This window comes from Sprattus sprattus, assembly GCF_963457725.1.
Source record: "Sprattus sprattus genome assembly, chromosome: 16".
Lineage (NCBI taxonomy): Eukaryota > Metazoa > Chordata > Actinopteri > Clupeiformes > Clupeidae > Sprattus > Sprattus sprattus.
In genome coordinates, this window is record NC_137914.1 from 10817952 (window position 1) to 10834244 (window position 16293).

The window sequence follows — 16293 nt, forward strand, 5'->3', positions numbered from 1 at the left end:
AGTGCAAACCCGGCTTCTACGGCCTGAGTGCAGACAACCCACAAGGCTGCCGGCGTAAGTGTGGAGGGAGACAAATAGAGATAGAGATGAAGAGAGCAGCTCTTATTAAGGTTTAACTCTTACAATGAATGGCAGGGAACAAAAAGTATTTTGAATATCTGCTCCGCCTGACATGAAACATTTTTGCGGGACATCTGTGGTATTTGTCTTTCATCATTCAAAATGTTCCATATGATGTAACAATGTACCACATGGAAATGCAGGGAGTAACTGCTGTGTTAGGCGAAGAAGAAGCAGAAATAAATCTGGAGTAGCACAGGGTACCTGTAGCATACAAGCTAATCAGCCCTCTCGTCCTCAGAAGCACTTGAACAGCTGAAGGAGAACATTTGTCTGAAATATCCTGGTTTATGTATAGACCCATAAGCAGCTAGCTCATAGCCCTGGCATGTGTGTGTGTGTGCGTGTGCGTGTGTGTGCGTGTGTGTGTAATGCTCTGTCTGTCCCCCAGCCTGTATGTGTGACCCGCGAGGTACGGTGTCGGGCAGTGAGCAATGTGACCCTGTGAGCGGGGATTGTTTCTGCAAACGCCTGGTCACTGGACGCAGCTGTGACCAGTGCCTGGTGAGTTTGTCTGAAAACACACACACACACACACACACACACACACACACACACACACACACACTGTTCCTGTGATAGGAAATAGAGAGCAAGATTATTAATAAACTGAGGCAGCTTTCACGGCCCATCCATATGGGGAATACATATAAACCCCCCCCCCCCCCCACACACACACACACATAGATGTGCACACAGTCTGTTAAGGCATGGATACTGCTCACAGCGGGAGTATCAGATTGGCCATCCCTTCTGGCTGATGACAAGGCCCTCATTTCCTCACTTGGCTTGGAACTGTACCCAGGAATGCGAACTGCAGAGTGGGACTAGGCATCTAAATTTAGCCCAGGGATGCTAGGCCTCTCTGGTTGGTGTTGGCTTACACCAGGCTTAAAATGGAGAGTCACGGAAAAGCTGTTTCCTGGATTTAGACAACTAGCGGGATCCCTAAAGGTGTTGCATGTCTGGTGGCTCGACAGCTGATAGAATCACCTTGACCTCCATTACATTTCCGTGTCACAGCTGTTCAGAAGCACTATCTGTATTAATATATCCAAAGCAAATAATAATCAATAGTAATTGGACATAGGCCATTAGCATAACAAATACTCTTAATGTAATTTATGTTTCAATTAATGTACAGGCTTTAGCTGTCTCTTGGGTAATACTGGCATGGTGGAGATCATTTTAAAGGGTAAAATGTTGCGCCATGTTACTGATCGTATTTCGCATGGCGCAGGAGTGAATCTAACTGTAGAATGGATTTGAATGAGACTGGTTTGTCCCTGACTGTAATGTTAATAATGTAATGTCTCTCTCTCTCTCTCTCTCTCTCTCTCTCTCTTTGTGTGTGTGTGTGTGTGTGTGTGTGTGTGTGTGTGTGTGTGTGTGTGTGTGTGTGTGTGTGTGTGTGTGTGTGTGTGTGTGTGTGTGTGTGTGTGTGTGTGTGTGTGTGTGTGTGTGTGTGTGTGTGTGTGTGTGTGTGTGTGTGTGTGTGTGTGTGTGTGTGTGTGTGTCCTGCCTCAAGCCGGAGCATTGGGCCCTGAGCCACGACATGAGTGGGTGCCGGGCCTGCGACTGTGACATAGGGGGAGCCACAGACAACCAGTGAGGCCCACTGCATGATGCTGTAGTTAGATAATGTTGTTATTCACACATAACCTCTTGTGAACTTCAGAAACCTAAAATGATAACCAGGTCAGCATCTAGTGTGAACTGCATCAAGGATAGGCCATCTGAGAGTGGCTAACCAGTGAGGTAGCTAGTGTAATATTATGATTTGATAATATAACTACTGGTACTAGATCTAGAGTCTGTGTCATTCTGTTTACATACAGGGAAAGAACTGTATAAATGTGATTAAGTTCATATGTGGAGAGTGTGTGTTTTATTGAACTGAATAAAGATTAGATTAAAGATCAGAATATAAAGATTGTTTTTCTCATCCTCATTCCCAGGTGCACCATGGAGACGGGGCAGTGTCGTTGCCGTAGCCACATGATGGCCCGCCAGTGTAACCAGGTGGAGCCTGGCTTCTTCTTCATGGCTCTGGACTACTACACCTACGAGGCTGAGCTAGCCAAACTGGGCCAGGTGAGGACTGTGGAGATGTGAAGGTGCTGGTCCTGGACTAAGAGAACTGTATGCACTGTATGCAACACTGAGAATAAAGATTAGACCAAACTGATTCCAGGATAGCTCATCTAGTCGGGGTGTGTGTGTAATGGATATGTAATCTGAGTGTGGCTATCTACATTCTGTTCACAATCCAATCGAAATTCTAGTACAATCCAGATCATTGGAAATCTGTCACAATTCTTTTAAAATCCAGATGCTTCAAAAGGAATAGGAAGTAAATGTAATGTGTGTTTCTCTCCCTCTCTCTCTCTCTCCCCTCTCCCTCTCTCTCTCACTCTGTGTGTATGCACATGTATGTGCGTGTTTTTCAGGGCTGCAGTGTGGAGGAGCGGGATCTTCAGCAGGGCCGCTCAGCTTCCTGGACCGGTACCGGTTTTGCTCGCGTCCCTGAGGGCAGCAGCCTGGAGTTCACCATCAGCAACATCCCCTACTCACTGGAGTACGACCTTCTTATTCGCTACGAGCTCCAGGTAAAACCACATCTGTAGTTGGTTTGTTAAAGGTTCTTAAGGCCTTTAGCCTACAACACTATGAAAACAGCTCTGCTGGGGTGATGGGTCATATCTATAATTAGCTTGTTAACCTATAACACTATGAAAACAGCTCTTCTCTGTATTCCTTTAACTGCTGGGGTGATGGGTCATATTTTCCTTGACCGGTTAATTTCAAGTGCTGTTAATAAATAACAGAGAGAATAGGGGAGGGAAACAGAAAGTCAGTGAGACGGAGGGATTGAAAGAATGAGCTTGAGAGGAGGAGAGAGAAACAGAGAGAAGGAATGGAGAGAGAGAAGAGAGAAACAGAAGTTGGTATGCATATGTGGAACTGTTTTCATGCTCTACTCAGTTGCCACGAGACTGGGAGGAGGTCCGTGTGACAGTGGTGCGACCGGGGCCCATCCCTACCAGTAGCCCCTGTGGGAACACCATCCCTGCAGACGACCTGCTCACAGTATCCTTGCCTGCTGGATCCAGGTTGGGGTTAACCTTGTCCTCACACACACACAGACACACAGACACACAGACACACAGACACACAGACACAGACACAGACACACACACACACACACACACACACACACACACACACACACACAGACACATTCATGTACAAGCCATCTTCCTTATAATTCCTGCTAAATTCATGTCCTACATTACATTCATGTCCTATTTGTTTTGCTTGCATGTTATTTTGGTCTCAGTGGCATTTTGGCTCTCTGCCTGTTCCCCAGATATCTGGTCCTGTCCCAGCCCATTTGCCTTGAGAAAGGAGTGACCTACACCATGCGTCTGGACTTCAGCCGCTACTCCGACCGCAACAGCATCTCCAGCGTGGCTAACCCAAGCATACTGGTGGACTCTGTGAGTGTCCTGCAGACATCTGGATTTACTGCTCGTATATCTGCCACATTTGAGGTTGGAAATTCAGTCTGGCATTGCTCTGTTGAGGAATTGTGCCCAACCAGAAGTTGTTCAGACCAATCAAGTTGTCAGGGCGGGCTTTATACGATGATGTACAGATCGATGTACACGTCACCAAACAGCGCTTGGGTTGAATTTGTTTTCAACAAACATAGCTTGCGCTGGAGAGCTGAGATGTGTAGATTCGAGTCTGTTTTAGAAGACATCGACAGCACATTCATTTTGAAAGAGGAAAAGAGAAACGCGGTCAAGGCATTTGTCGATCGATAATATGTTTTTGCTGTCCTTCCTACGGGATCCGGTAAAAAGTTAAAACGTTTTTTTTTTTTTATAAATTTGTTTATTGAAGGAAAATTGGTGGTATACAGAGTAAAATGGGAAGCATTAATGTTCTTTCTTTTTTTTTAACAGCAATAACATCATCCAACGATACTCTGAACTAGTATGATGAATGTACAAAAATAAAATAAGTAAATACAGAATAAAACGTAAAAGTTTAATTTATCAGCTGGCCCCCGATGGTCTACGTAATGGTCATACTACGTTGCTCTGATTGGTTGTAGGTATATCTAATTGAGCGAAGAGGCATTTTTTTTCCTGGTTTGGTTGAAACACGCCCCATAATCTAATGGAGCCGTGTCAGACTCATATTCTGACTACAATTATGAGTAGGCCTATGACAACGTCAGGCTAACAGTGGTGTCCTTGTTTTAATGAAACAGGCCAGTCCAGAGAGTAAAACTCCACTTCAGTATTTCTTTTTCTCCCATGTAGTTTTGGTTATTGGGTCAGCCCTTGAAACAGGAAGTGGAATTGATGAAATGATCAAATAGGAAGTGTTTTTCACCAGTTGAATCAAACCATGACCGGTGCATCCTCTCTCCTTTTCATCCCATCTCTCCTCATTACTCTTCTTCTCGGCTCTCGTCTCCTATCCTCCCTAGATTGTGTTGATCCCTCGCTACTCCGCCTTGGAGATGTTCATCGCAGGCGACCCTGCTTCCATCGCCAGGAAGCAGAGCTACGAGCGATACCGCTGCCATGACACCGGCAAAGGCGTAACCCGGCCCCAGATCAGCGACGTGTGTGCAAAACTCATCACCAGCATGTCTGCCATCATCAACGATGGAGCTCTACGTGAGTTGCAGCTAAAGGAGGAAATGCTTGGGGAGGAGACAGGGTAGATGGGAAGGGAGCGTAGGACTGAAAGAGAGAGAGGAGTGGGGATGGAGAGAGAGAGGGGATGTAGGGATGAGAGATGTGTAGGAGGGAAGGGAAGGCTGAGACAGACTTGAGGTACAGCCGTAGCTATGTAAGTACAGGCTAAAAAATGAAACCAGCCTACTGGTCTCACGATGTGTACGTTCTTTATTTCATGACACATTTCTGAAAATGTTTACATTAGTTTTGCTTTTTTTAATAAGCTTTTTGTTTTCTCGTCTGCCTGTAGCGTGCCAGTGTGACCTCCAGGGGTCAGTGAATTTTGAGTGTGACTCCCGTGGAGGTCAGTGTCGCTGCAGACCCAACGTGATTGGCCGCCGCTGTGACCAGTGTGCTCCTGGCACCTATGGATTTGGGCCCTCTGGGTGCAAAGGTGTGTATGAAAGACAGCTGAAACTACAGACTGTGCTGAGGCTGTGCCCAGCTTTTATGGGTGTCAGCTTTCAGGGTTCAGATTCTTTGGAAGGACCTACTCAGTTATATGTATGAAAGCACTGTGTGTGTGTTTGTTGCTGTTGCAGTTGCTGTGCTGGAATAAAAAAAGCATTTGCAGGAAGGAACTTTAAACACTTGACTAAAGCTTTACTAGATTTTCATTGGTGTGCATAATTGTAATTTTTTGATTATGACAATTAATTGACTTTATCATTGTGCCCTATTCTCTGTAAATGTTCTTTTCCCCTCTCTCTCATGCCGGTTTACCCCCATCCCCCTTCCCCGGTCCTCCTCCTCCTCCCGCGACCTCCTTCCGTCCACCTCGTGCCGTCCTCTCTCTGCTCAGTGTGTGAGTGCAATGCCGAGGGCTCCCAGACACGCTTCTGCGACCGGATCACAGGCAAGTGTTCGTGCCGCCCCGGCGCCTTCGGGCCCATGTGTGACGGGTGCCAGCCCGGGCACTGGGGCTTCCCCAACTGCAAGCCGTGCCAGTGCAGCGGGCTGGCCGAGGAATGCCACCAGAAGACGGGTGCCTGCCTCAACTGCAGGAGTAATGCAGCCGGAGACAACTGTGAAAGGTAAGGTGAAAGGTCACTGGCTTCAGAGCTATGCAACTGCCCTCGCTTTTAAATCTGTAAGGGCAATATCTAACCTGGTATAACCAGACCCAAATTCCCTTTGTGAATAGGCCTCGCTCCATTAGGGTTTGTTTCCAGTCGTTGCATCCTAATGGGCGTGGACTCTGGGTTAATTTTGAAACCATAGGATCGTCCTTTAACCAGTCGCCATTGTCCACTATGGGATTGCTATTGTTCCTACTCCCTGGTGCAAGCTGATGTATTGGGCTTTTCCCAAACCCCACTGGAATTAAGGCAACAATATTGCTAACATTGCTACTACTGTGTGTATGTCACTTTATCTAGCTCTAGCACTGCCACATTTCAAACAAACGTTTCATTTCAATGTCATCGCACAGTCACCCCCACTGGGCTTTCCAGAGTAGCCAACCGATTCATTTTGCGATACCATCGAAAACTCCAATGGGAGCAGGCGGTATGCAATATCTGCTAATAATAAGTTATTGAATGTCTTGACTATCACTAACACTGTTTAAGTTGTCAAAAATATATACTATAAGTACTGTAGAATTAGCTGTAAATTGCATAGCTTCATGCGTTGTACTTCTTTCAGATGTGCCAGTGGTTTCTACGGCAATCCCGCGCTTGGCTCAGGAAGCCAATGCCGCCCCTGCCCATGCCCAGAAGGTCCCAACAGCAGGCGCCACTTTGCAGCTTCCTGTCACCAGGACCCACGCAGCAGACAGGTGGTCTGCAACTGTAACCAGGGGTATACAGGTGAGACTGCCAACATGTCCAGAGGACTCTTAAGAACTGTCCCAAAAATGAATGACTTTGGTGAAGAGGTAATGTACATGTACCACGTACCTCATAATCCAGGTCAACATATTGCTTTGACGCTTGTACTCCATTATCCAGAGAAAGACGTCCCTCTGGAAGGTGTTTGATGAAATCTTGAACTCTCATGCCTAATGTTCATACCATCACCTACAGTACACGGTTCAGAACTTCACCAGTCAAAAACGACTGTGGAGTTGAGCTCCTGTTTACTGGATGGTTATGAAGTGCTTTATTGTTGTTGTCTCCCCCTCCCTCCCTGACAACTGGATATAGGTATTGTTAAGCGCTCTGAAGGCACCATCCTCAAGCGTGAGTAACAGTGAACCACTACCAACCCCAACCCTTTTCTCCCTCCTTCCCCTTCCTGTCTGAGCTCTCGCATGGCTTCAGCACCCCCACCCTCCTCCTATGGTGCTGCGCCCTCCCCAACTTAATGTCTCAGTGTCCACAATACCCACCCTCTGGATACAGTAATGTCCCACATCACTACACAGACCTCTAGCCCACTACACCTGGATCACCCCCTGTTTGATTGTGAGAGTCATACTTAGTCCTAGAGTCAAACCACTGTTTGTGTGTGACACTATCAACTCTGAACACCTGTTGGTCACTTAGCTAAGTCATCAAAGTGTCACCTGACCATAGAAATAGAGTGGATGTATTGGAAACATAATTTTGCTCCAACAGACGTCTTGCAAGTCTGTGTTCAATGTAAACACAAACTACATTGACACATCCTTGGAAAAAACATTTGCTATTCTTAGTGGTATTTAAACAGTGATGCCAGTTCTCCTCCACTCCGATGCTGATCACTAGAGACTAGCGGGGGTCATGCTGCTTCTCATCAGGAGGCTACTCAGCCTCCCTTTGATGGTCAGCCATCTCAGGATTGCATTTGGTCCACCAGGTTGCCCTCCATTTCAGCCAAACCTTCAGCTCAAAGGAGCACCCTCCCCCTCCTCGAGAGGGGCGACTCATGACCTTGTGTGACCAAAGAGGTTCACACACTAAATGAGAAGGAAAGAGTAAGGAAACTTGTATCGTATGTTTCCAGTGGCCTTGCATTTGGACATGGTGTGAAATGTTCTTTCTCTAGTTTGACACAAGCACACAAGTAGCAGTAATGTACCAAGTTCTGTGCACAATAGGATTTCAGTATAGACACACACGCAGATAATCTTGGGCCTACAATGCAGAATTACCAGGAACTATATGTAGTTCACTTTAATCTAGAATCTTGGGTCACAATTGGGATGACTTTATGACTCTTCCGCTATGTTTAGATTCTGACCTCCTCCAAGACAAAAGAAATAAATCTAATCAAATAATGTAATCAAAGAATGATACATTTATAATTGGCATTCAAATTATGATAGTCCAAATACTAATCACACAAACACATGACAAAAAAATATGTAAAAAAGTAAATGGAATTTTCTCCCCGTCCCTTCACCAAGCAGTTGCTCTCTACTCTGACAGGTTTCTTGCTGCTCTACAGCAAGTTAGGAATGCGGTTAAGAAGACCAGAAGTGTTCAAAACAGCAGCTGCAGGGTCTCTGTCAAGCCCAAACCTCAACACCCTTCATCCCTCTTCTACCTCCACTACTACTCTGCCCCTTCTCCTCCTCTTCCTCTTCCACCCCATGCCACCCCCACCCTCACTTCAACCGTCAGCACAGGGAAAACAGGCCAAGAATGTTCTCCTTGTTTCTGTCTTCCAAATTTTTCAGGAATACGTCTCTCGTCTGTGAGAAAGCCAAGACTTCACTTTCACTGCCAAGTCCCACGATGAGTCTAATCCGTTGGGGAGCATTTCACTAATAAGCTGGGACATGGCCTTCACTTAATCATAATCTGGCCACATTCCTCTGTGTTTTTTAACTCCAGATGTCAGAAGACAGGATTATGGCTGTTTGGTCTGGCTAGACTTATTTGGAATAACGTAGTTTGACAGATGCATTCTTACATTTGCCTTTATGGGACAAGATTTGTTCCTAGAATGTCAGGGTCTCTATTTTTCAGAAACTGCTAGTGGGCTGCAAGAACCATTCTGATGAGCATGAAGCAGACCTGTATGGCAGACATTTTAAATCAATCAACGAGGTTGTTAGCTGGTTGAGATTTATCACACTGACCGTCGCTGGAAATGTCTTGCATGCTTTTACCTTCTGTGTAAAGCATCCAGTTGACATGTGTTTAGTGAAATGGAACAGAGACGTCGTCTGAGTTTTGTTGTCCGTAAAGGCATACGTCAAATTATGTAGTCTCCAGATGCTGTGAGGCTGCCAAGGCTTTACCTTTACAGTCAGAGGAGAAGTGCTGGTGGTTGTCTGTTGTTTTGGTCTGGTTTACAACAAGTGTCTACGAAACCCAGCGTCCCTAAAATCGCTTCTAATCGCCACTGTCTGTGCTTCTTGATGTACAACTACTCACAGTCCTCCACAGTGTGTCTGTTGATTTTTCACCTCTGGTTGACCTATCATTCCCTTCTGTGCCTGCCAGGAGCTCGCTGTGAGGAGTGTGCCCCAGGGTACTATGGCAACCCCTCTCAGCCAGGGGGGCGGTGCCAGCCGTGTCGCTGTAACAACAACCTCGACCTGTCGGACCCCGCGTCATGTGACCAGCGGACGGGAGAGTGCAGGAAGTGTCTCTACAACACAGAGGGGCCCGACTGTGGCGTGTGCAAGAGCGGTCACTATGGTGACGCCTCTCGTCGTAATTGCAGAAGTAAGTATCAATCTGAAGTACCAATGTGATTCTCTATCATGTATTCTGAAATTCTGAACTCTATGGCTTGATCAGGCACTGAGCAGGTGCTTTGATCTAAAGTTATTTATTAGTTAGTGCAGTCAATACTTTATTTATTAAATCCTTGACTTACATGTCAAATTGTTAAATGAAATAACATGTTGTTTCAATATTTACCATCTCTATAGAGTGTACTTGTAACTTCCTGGGCACGGCACGTAACCAGTGTGCGGCGAAGGACGACTGTGTGTGCCAACGCACCTCTGGCCAGTGCCAGTGTCTGCCTAACGTGAGCGGTCTCACCTGCGACCACTGTGCCCCCAACTCCTGGAACCTGGCCAGCGGGCGAGGCTGTGATCCATGCGGCTGTGACCCCAACAATGCCTACGCCTCAGCCTGCAATGAGGTGTGTCTGCTGTCCATTTGAATGTCACAGTAGAAGGACAACAACACAGACTACCATCACACTCTTCTATGTTCTGTTGACTGAACTGCAACCAATTGTAACCTGTGTGTGAATGTATTTATGGGTGGGTGAAGGCCTCCATTTTTGTCTGGGTGCATGTGTATGCTTGTTTCAGTGTATTTCAATATGTTTGGTTTACTTTTGACTCGTATGATCCCATACTGCACCTGTTTGGTGACTAATATTGGAGCCCTCTGTGCCGTAGTTCACAGGCCAGTGTCAGTGCCGTGCAGGTTTTGGTGGAAAGACCTGCCGTGACTGCCAGGAGAACTTCTGGGGCGATCCTAGTGTGCAGTGCAGAGGTGAGCTTTGAGTGCTGCGGCTGCATACTCTATCAGTTTAACACTACGGTCCATAGCTACGCTATGCTACTTTAACCCGCACTACTCCAGTGCTCCACAGCAGGGATCTGTAACCACTGACCTGTTCTCATCCTTGATCTGTAATTACCCTCTACCCCACAGCGTGTGACTGTGACGCCCGTGGCATTGAGACGTCTCAGTGTAACCGGTTGACAGGCCACTGCATGTGCCAGCAGGGAGTATCGGGGGTGCGCTGTGACCAGTGTGCCCGCGGTTTCTCTGGCACCTTCCCCAACTGCCAGCCCTGCCACCAGTGCTTTGGGGACTGGGACCGCATTGTTCAGGACCTGGCAACCAGAACTAAATCCCTCGCAGACCGGGCCCGAGAAATTCAGGCGACTGGCTTGACTGGACCGTACGAGAAAAGGTTCCGGGAGCTTGAGGAGAAGCTTGCCCAGGCACGGGGTATCGTCAACGCCCGGAACGCCACAGCAGAGGCCGTCACCACCCTGATGGGCATGATCGAGGATCTGAGGTGGGATGGAACGGGGATGAGAAGATGCTCTTCTTGAAAATACATACACCCAAAAAAGTCCAACTAAGTGGAAATAAACATATACAGTACAGTGGAATTAATTGCACTAAGTGTAAATGTTATCCAGACACTTCTTGGACGTTTCCTACATGTTTACACTAAAAATACGCATAGGCACAGTCAGATACACATAGACTGTAGTGCACACCCACAAACATAGATACTCACACACAATATCTGAAATCATGTTATCATGGCAGTGAAGTAATGTTAAGTATGACTTTGCCACTTTTAATTGCTCTAAGTTCTCTTGCATCATAGAAAATGCCAGTCAAGCTACACAGTGAAAAGAAGTACACTATATTTTACTGCAATGTACTATAGTTTTATTTGCACTGGGCTCATTTTCTGTCTCATCCACACAGGTCCCGCATTGGTGAGACCACAGACACACTGAATCGTCTGGAGGGAGACCTCACCAATGTTCAGGACAACAACTACAAAGCTAGTAATGAGCTGAGCAGTCTGGAGAGAGAGGCCAAGGCGCTCAACCTGACCTGTGATGGCCTCAACCGCCAGTTGGACATCCTCAAGAACTCCAACTTCCTTGGTTAGACTGCACTGCATTGCAACTATAACTTCAAATACTCCAGGCTTAAATAATGTAATCAGAATACTATAGATTCATGGAATAAGCCTATTATTATACATTAAGTCTATGAAAATACTTATACAAAAGCCTATAACATGACAATCAGGTTGGAACTAATGAAAAAATCAACACGCTGTCTTCTCCTCAGGTGCATATGACAGCATCCGCAGCTCCCACAACAAGTCTCGAGATGCAGAACGCCGTGCCAACCAGGCGACCACAAACATTCCCAGCACTGTTAGCCAATCCGCTGCCACTCGCCGCAAGACTGAGCGACTCATCGCTGATAAGAAAGATGACTTTAACCGCAAGAACGCTGCCAACAAGCGAGCCCTCCTGGACCTCAATGCCAAGGCACAGAACCTGGACATGAAGAAGCTGAATGAGAAGGTCAGACTCTGATGCCAAAATTCTGCATACCACTGAGTGATTCATGTCCTGGACGTTACAGTCCTGTTATGTTTCTTGCTTCAGCATAAAACATACCCGTATAGTAAACCACTTTTACCTTTAATTAAATAGAATTTTCTGTTAGACTGATAAACTTCTCTGTTAGAGTTGGGAGGTATATTGCTTAGATGAAAGGGATGAGCGTTTCTGTCTAGGTGCCAAACTGCTTCATAACTCCTGTGCGGGCCTCACATGTTTTTCTTCATTGACCAGGTCTGTGGTGCACCTGGTGATGCCCCTTGTGAAGAGAGTCCGTGCGGTGGAGCTGGCTGCCGTGACGACAACGGGAAGCGGCACTGCGGTGGCTTAAACTGCAACGGTGCCGTGGCCAAGGCTGACGGTGCTCTGGACAAATCCAAACATGCCGACAAAGAGCTGAACCGAGCTATGGCAGAGGTGGACGGCCTCTTCCAGAAGGTGAGAAAGGGCACTTGCAGCAGACAGGAGGACTGCAGAGAGCCACATCTTCACCCTTTGACGGAATCACTTTCTTAAATCTAACACTGCTGCCTCCTCAAGTTTCACAGAGCGACGTTAGCCAGCCTCTCTTTTCCATAGCTTTTTTTCCTCAACTCTGCGGTCCTCATCTTTGGTTGGTGTGGTTTTCAGGTGGCAGATGCTAAGTCAGAGGCCGAGGAGGCGAAGGACAAAGCCAAGGCAGCACTCGAGAAAGCCACTGACACCAAGAACAAGGTGGAGCGGTCCAACAACGACCTCCGCGACCTCATCAAGCAAATCCGTGACTTCCTGACGCGTGAGTTCAACCCAACAATCCAATGCAACAAAACACGATGGGAAATAACACCACAGAACATATAGCGTGACACAAATTGACACATTTTACTGCCTCACGACTTCAAATCTATCTCAACTGATGGCACTTTAAACGTGGGCATAGCATGACCAATACACTGAAACAAATGCACTGCCTTTTGTCGAATCAACTGATGAGGTTTTAACTGTGCTTAGTGGTAAAGGAAACATTTGTGGTTTTCACAGAGGAAGGTGCTGACCCCGACAGCATTGAGATGGTGGCCAATCGTGTCCTGGAGCTGTCCATCCCAGCCTCCCCTCAGCAGATCCGCCACTTGGCCGAGGAGATCAAGGACCGCGTCAGGAGCCTGTCCAACGTGGATGCCATTCTGGAACAAACGCAGGACGACGTGCGGAAGGCTCAGCAGCTGCTTCATAACGCCAAGAGAGTCAGGTACCTTATGACTGGCCTCAGGGCTTCCTTTAGGCAGAATCCTATTGAGTTTAGATCATTGGTGGACGGCATGTTTCTTTCTTTGTGCTGTGCTGTGCTGTTCTGTGCTCTGTGCGGTAGTGCTGTTTTTCAACCCTCTTTTGGAAATCCTTTGGGAGTCTTGTTATCCTTTTTAGCAGTCTGTTCAGTCCCACAGGCTTTGGCAATTCGCTCTTTTAATAAGACCCATCCTCACACTCTTTTATACCTTTACACAACACAGGAACCGAGCAGAGGGGGCGAAGAATGCAGCAGATACAGTGAAGAAGGCACTGGAGGATGCCCGCAAGGCCCAGGCCACTGCAGAGAAGGCCATTAAAAAAGCCAAGGATGATATTGGAAGCACTGAGAACTGGCTCGCTCAGGTAAGCCTTAGGTAGACAGAACAGACAAAGCACTTGTGAAAACTGAAGGGGAAATTACAATATTATTACAGTAATTTGCTATTCCAGTTTATTTCTATTATTGGATGTTGTATTACAAATTGTGTGTATTTGTTGTATGCATTCTGTCCAAAAAGATACATTTGATGGGCTTAAAGTGATATTCATCCACATGCCCCTGAACATCTTTGTCTTTAGATCCAGTCTGAGACGACTGCCAAGGAGCAGGACCTAAATGAAGCCATGGACAGGCTGGGTACCTTAAGCCAGGAGATCGATGCCCTGAAAGCCAAACGTGCCACCAACAGCATGGATGCAGCTCGAGCAGAAGAGACGGCCACCATGGCACGAGACAAAGCCAACGAAGCCAAACAGGCAAGTTTCACTGTCTGTTACAAGCAGCCCTTTTACATAGATGTGTAACATCCGCTGTTTGTCCAGTCATAGGAGTGAACACACTGAGCACATGTAAATCCTCCTCCTGATGACTACAGTGAAACTGACAAAGACCTCTGGCCTTTACATCAGCGGAATAGCATGAGACTAATGCAAGTGTGAACAACCCAAGAGCTCTAACTGGGATATGGTGGTTCCATATATGCATATGTCTAGACTGTTGATATTCCCTGATTGTGATTAGCCACTGGCCCACTGCAGTTCCTGTAATTGTTGCTAACTGTCCATCATCTATGTGTTTTTCAGATACTGGATGGAGAGCTGACTGATAAGTATCGCACAGTACAGGATTTGGTGGACACGAACGCCAAAAAAGTGCTAGATGCCAAGAAGAAGGCAGAGCGTCTGAGAGACGAGGCCAAGGAGCTGCTGAGGGATGCCCAGAACAAGCTTCAGAGATTGGCAGGTGAGTGGAGGGGTTAAAAGTTGTGGGAATTCCAGATAGCAGGTGAGCAAAAGGAAATTTGAATTGCATAAAAACAGGCTCTGAAATTGTTTAGAACAATTTGTTAAGGTGATTTTAACTGATGGCTTATAATATCCTGACCATTCATCAATCCAAAGCAAGAGATACGTACCTGCACCACATTGCATCCATTTACTGAATTTAAGCAGGATGATATTTCCCCCTTGTGGTAGAAAAGTGGTATTACAATGATCTGAACCATACTTTCTTTGACGACAATACTGATTCTGTGGTTATTTTTGCCAGCAATAGCAATGTTTCCTCACAGAAATACAGCTATAATTCTAAACAATATTTGTATTGTGTATAACTACAGAGCTTGAGAAAGACTATGAGGAAAATCAGAAAACTTTAGAGGGTAAAGCCCAGCAGCTGGACGGACTGGAGGATAAAATGAAGGCCATCTTGGATGACATCAACAAGCAGATTCAGATCTACAACACCTGTCAATAAACAGCCTGATCCCTGCACAGCTTGTCTACAGTTAATAATAAAAATACTCCAAAACTACTGAATCATCTCCTAGGAAAGGTGCTGCACTGACCATTCATGTGTTAAATTCAGACAACCAATGGTAACTGCCTCAAAAACTAACAGCTAAAAGCAATCCTACATTACATGGCCTCAGAACTGCTGTTTCTGTTCTCACACCAAAGGATGCAAGTGCCCAAGTGTTCTAATACAAAACATTATGAATTATACAGTATAATTTTCTTTTGTGATAGAAATCAATGTAGACATGTACATGTTTGTGAAATTTGTGTAAATACATTAAGAACAATTGTGTGATTTTTATTTAATGAATTCGAGATAAGAGTTATCAAATACTGTAATTCATGTCTGTTTGGGGGAAACAACTGACAGCCCCCCCCCAGATCTTTACCTCAAAACATACCTTTTGGTTCTTTGAAGATAACATTTGATATCATTTTTTTAAACAGAGTCTGTGACGTTGAGAACATCAGTTTATAGACACGTGGAATATTTTTGTTTGAATGTGTATTCATTAAAAGAAAACGATTATAAAAATGACATGATGTGTGTTTGATGAGTAGCCTATTTCTTCGTATTTGGAGACTTTTCTTGTATGCAATAAGAATAAAATAGTAAATAATAGGTATTTAGCTATGAATATAAGTTATAATGTTTAGTAGAATTGTGAATTGATTTGATTCCCATCTCATGCAGTCCACAGTGACTGGGGACGGCCTGTCTCTCAGTCAATCACCTGCATATTGTGGTTAAAATGTGATTATGCCGGGCGACTTCTGATATGAGCAACGTCATTCAGCACGTAGATCCTGAGAGAGACGCGAGATGGACTAAACGACCCATAGCAATGAATTTATAAATCCAGAAGAGGACGTTCTAAGCTTGCAAATGTGACAATGGTAGTAGCCTTATTAAGAAGCATATATAACACAAGATAGACTGTATAAGGAAAGAAAACATAGCCCGCTGTACCTACTTTCACACCATTCTGCATTCTGTCACTTTATCCGAGATAGACAACAGAAAAGCAGCATTTTCAGACCAAGTTAAATGAAGGGTAGGGTGGGCTATTTTGTGCAAGGCGATCGATGCTGTTCTATCCGATTCATCATTCTATGTACCACACTTCCACACAACCATTTCTCATTAACTAAACAACGGCACCACTGATCAGATAACTATAGAGCGCCCGCTCCTGTGTGCTTGGTTTCTTCAAGTAGGTCGACGAACATTGGTTCTGATCTAGACCTGTGTGTCATATGATTGGGAAGTCATGCGGCGCTGTCTTCAGGAAGTAGTTTGCGCGGTGTGGATTTCGCTCTTGTCTGTTTTTGTTCCCAATC

General features: G+C 45.7%; 1 protein-coding gene across 2 annotated transcripts in view; it reads left to right on the forward strand.

Annotated features, from left to right (window-relative positions):
* lamb2 (laminin, beta 2 (laminin S)) overlaps window positions 1-15490 on the forward strand; it is a 36292-nt gene extending 20802 nt beyond the window's left edge. The window contains exons 11-35 of one of the 2 annotated variants that reach the window (XM_080854603.1): window positions 1-54; window positions 512-624; window positions 1649-1728; window positions 2079-2214; window positions 2571-2729; window positions 3106-3233; window positions 3491-3620; window positions 4625-4817; window positions 5131-5274; window positions 5683-5914; window positions 6528-6691; window positions 7028-7063; window positions 9257-9481; window positions 9691-9908; window positions 10174-10270; window positions 10433-10805; window positions 11231-11415; window positions 11606-11847; window positions 12121-12324; window positions 12517-12661; window positions 12907-13114; window positions 13377-13518; window positions 13735-13911; window positions 14239-14398; window positions 14775-15490. The exon at window positions 1-54 is cut by the window's left edge and continues 126 nt beyond it. In XM_080854603.1, the coding sequence (XP_080710729.1) occupies window positions 1-54; window positions 512-624; window positions 1649-1728; window positions 2079-2214; window positions 2571-2729; window positions 3106-3233; window positions 3491-3620; window positions 4625-4817; window positions 5131-5274; window positions 5683-5914; window positions 6528-6691; window positions 7028-7063; window positions 9257-9481; window positions 9691-9908; window positions 10174-10270; window positions 10433-10805; window positions 11231-11415; window positions 11606-11847; window positions 12121-12324; window positions 12517-12661; window positions 12907-13114; window positions 13377-13518; window positions 13735-13911; window positions 14239-14398; window positions 14775-14911 (4082 nt within the window). In that variant the 3' untranslated portion in view covers window positions 14912-15490. The remainder of the gene's footprint in view (window positions 55-511; window positions 625-1648; window positions 1729-2078; window positions 2215-2570; window positions 2730-3105; window positions 3234-3490; window positions 3621-4624; window positions 4818-5130; window positions 5275-5682; window positions 5915-6527; window positions 6692-7027; window positions 7064-9256; window positions 9482-9690; window positions 9909-10173; window positions 10271-10432; window positions 10806-11230; window positions 11416-11605; window positions 11848-12120; window positions 12325-12516; window positions 12662-12906; window positions 13115-13376; window positions 13519-13734; window positions 13912-14238; window positions 14399-14774) is intronic. The other variant, XM_080854604.1, reaches the window with a different exon arrangement.
* The last annotated feature ends 803 nt before the right edge of the window (window positions 15491-16293 follow it).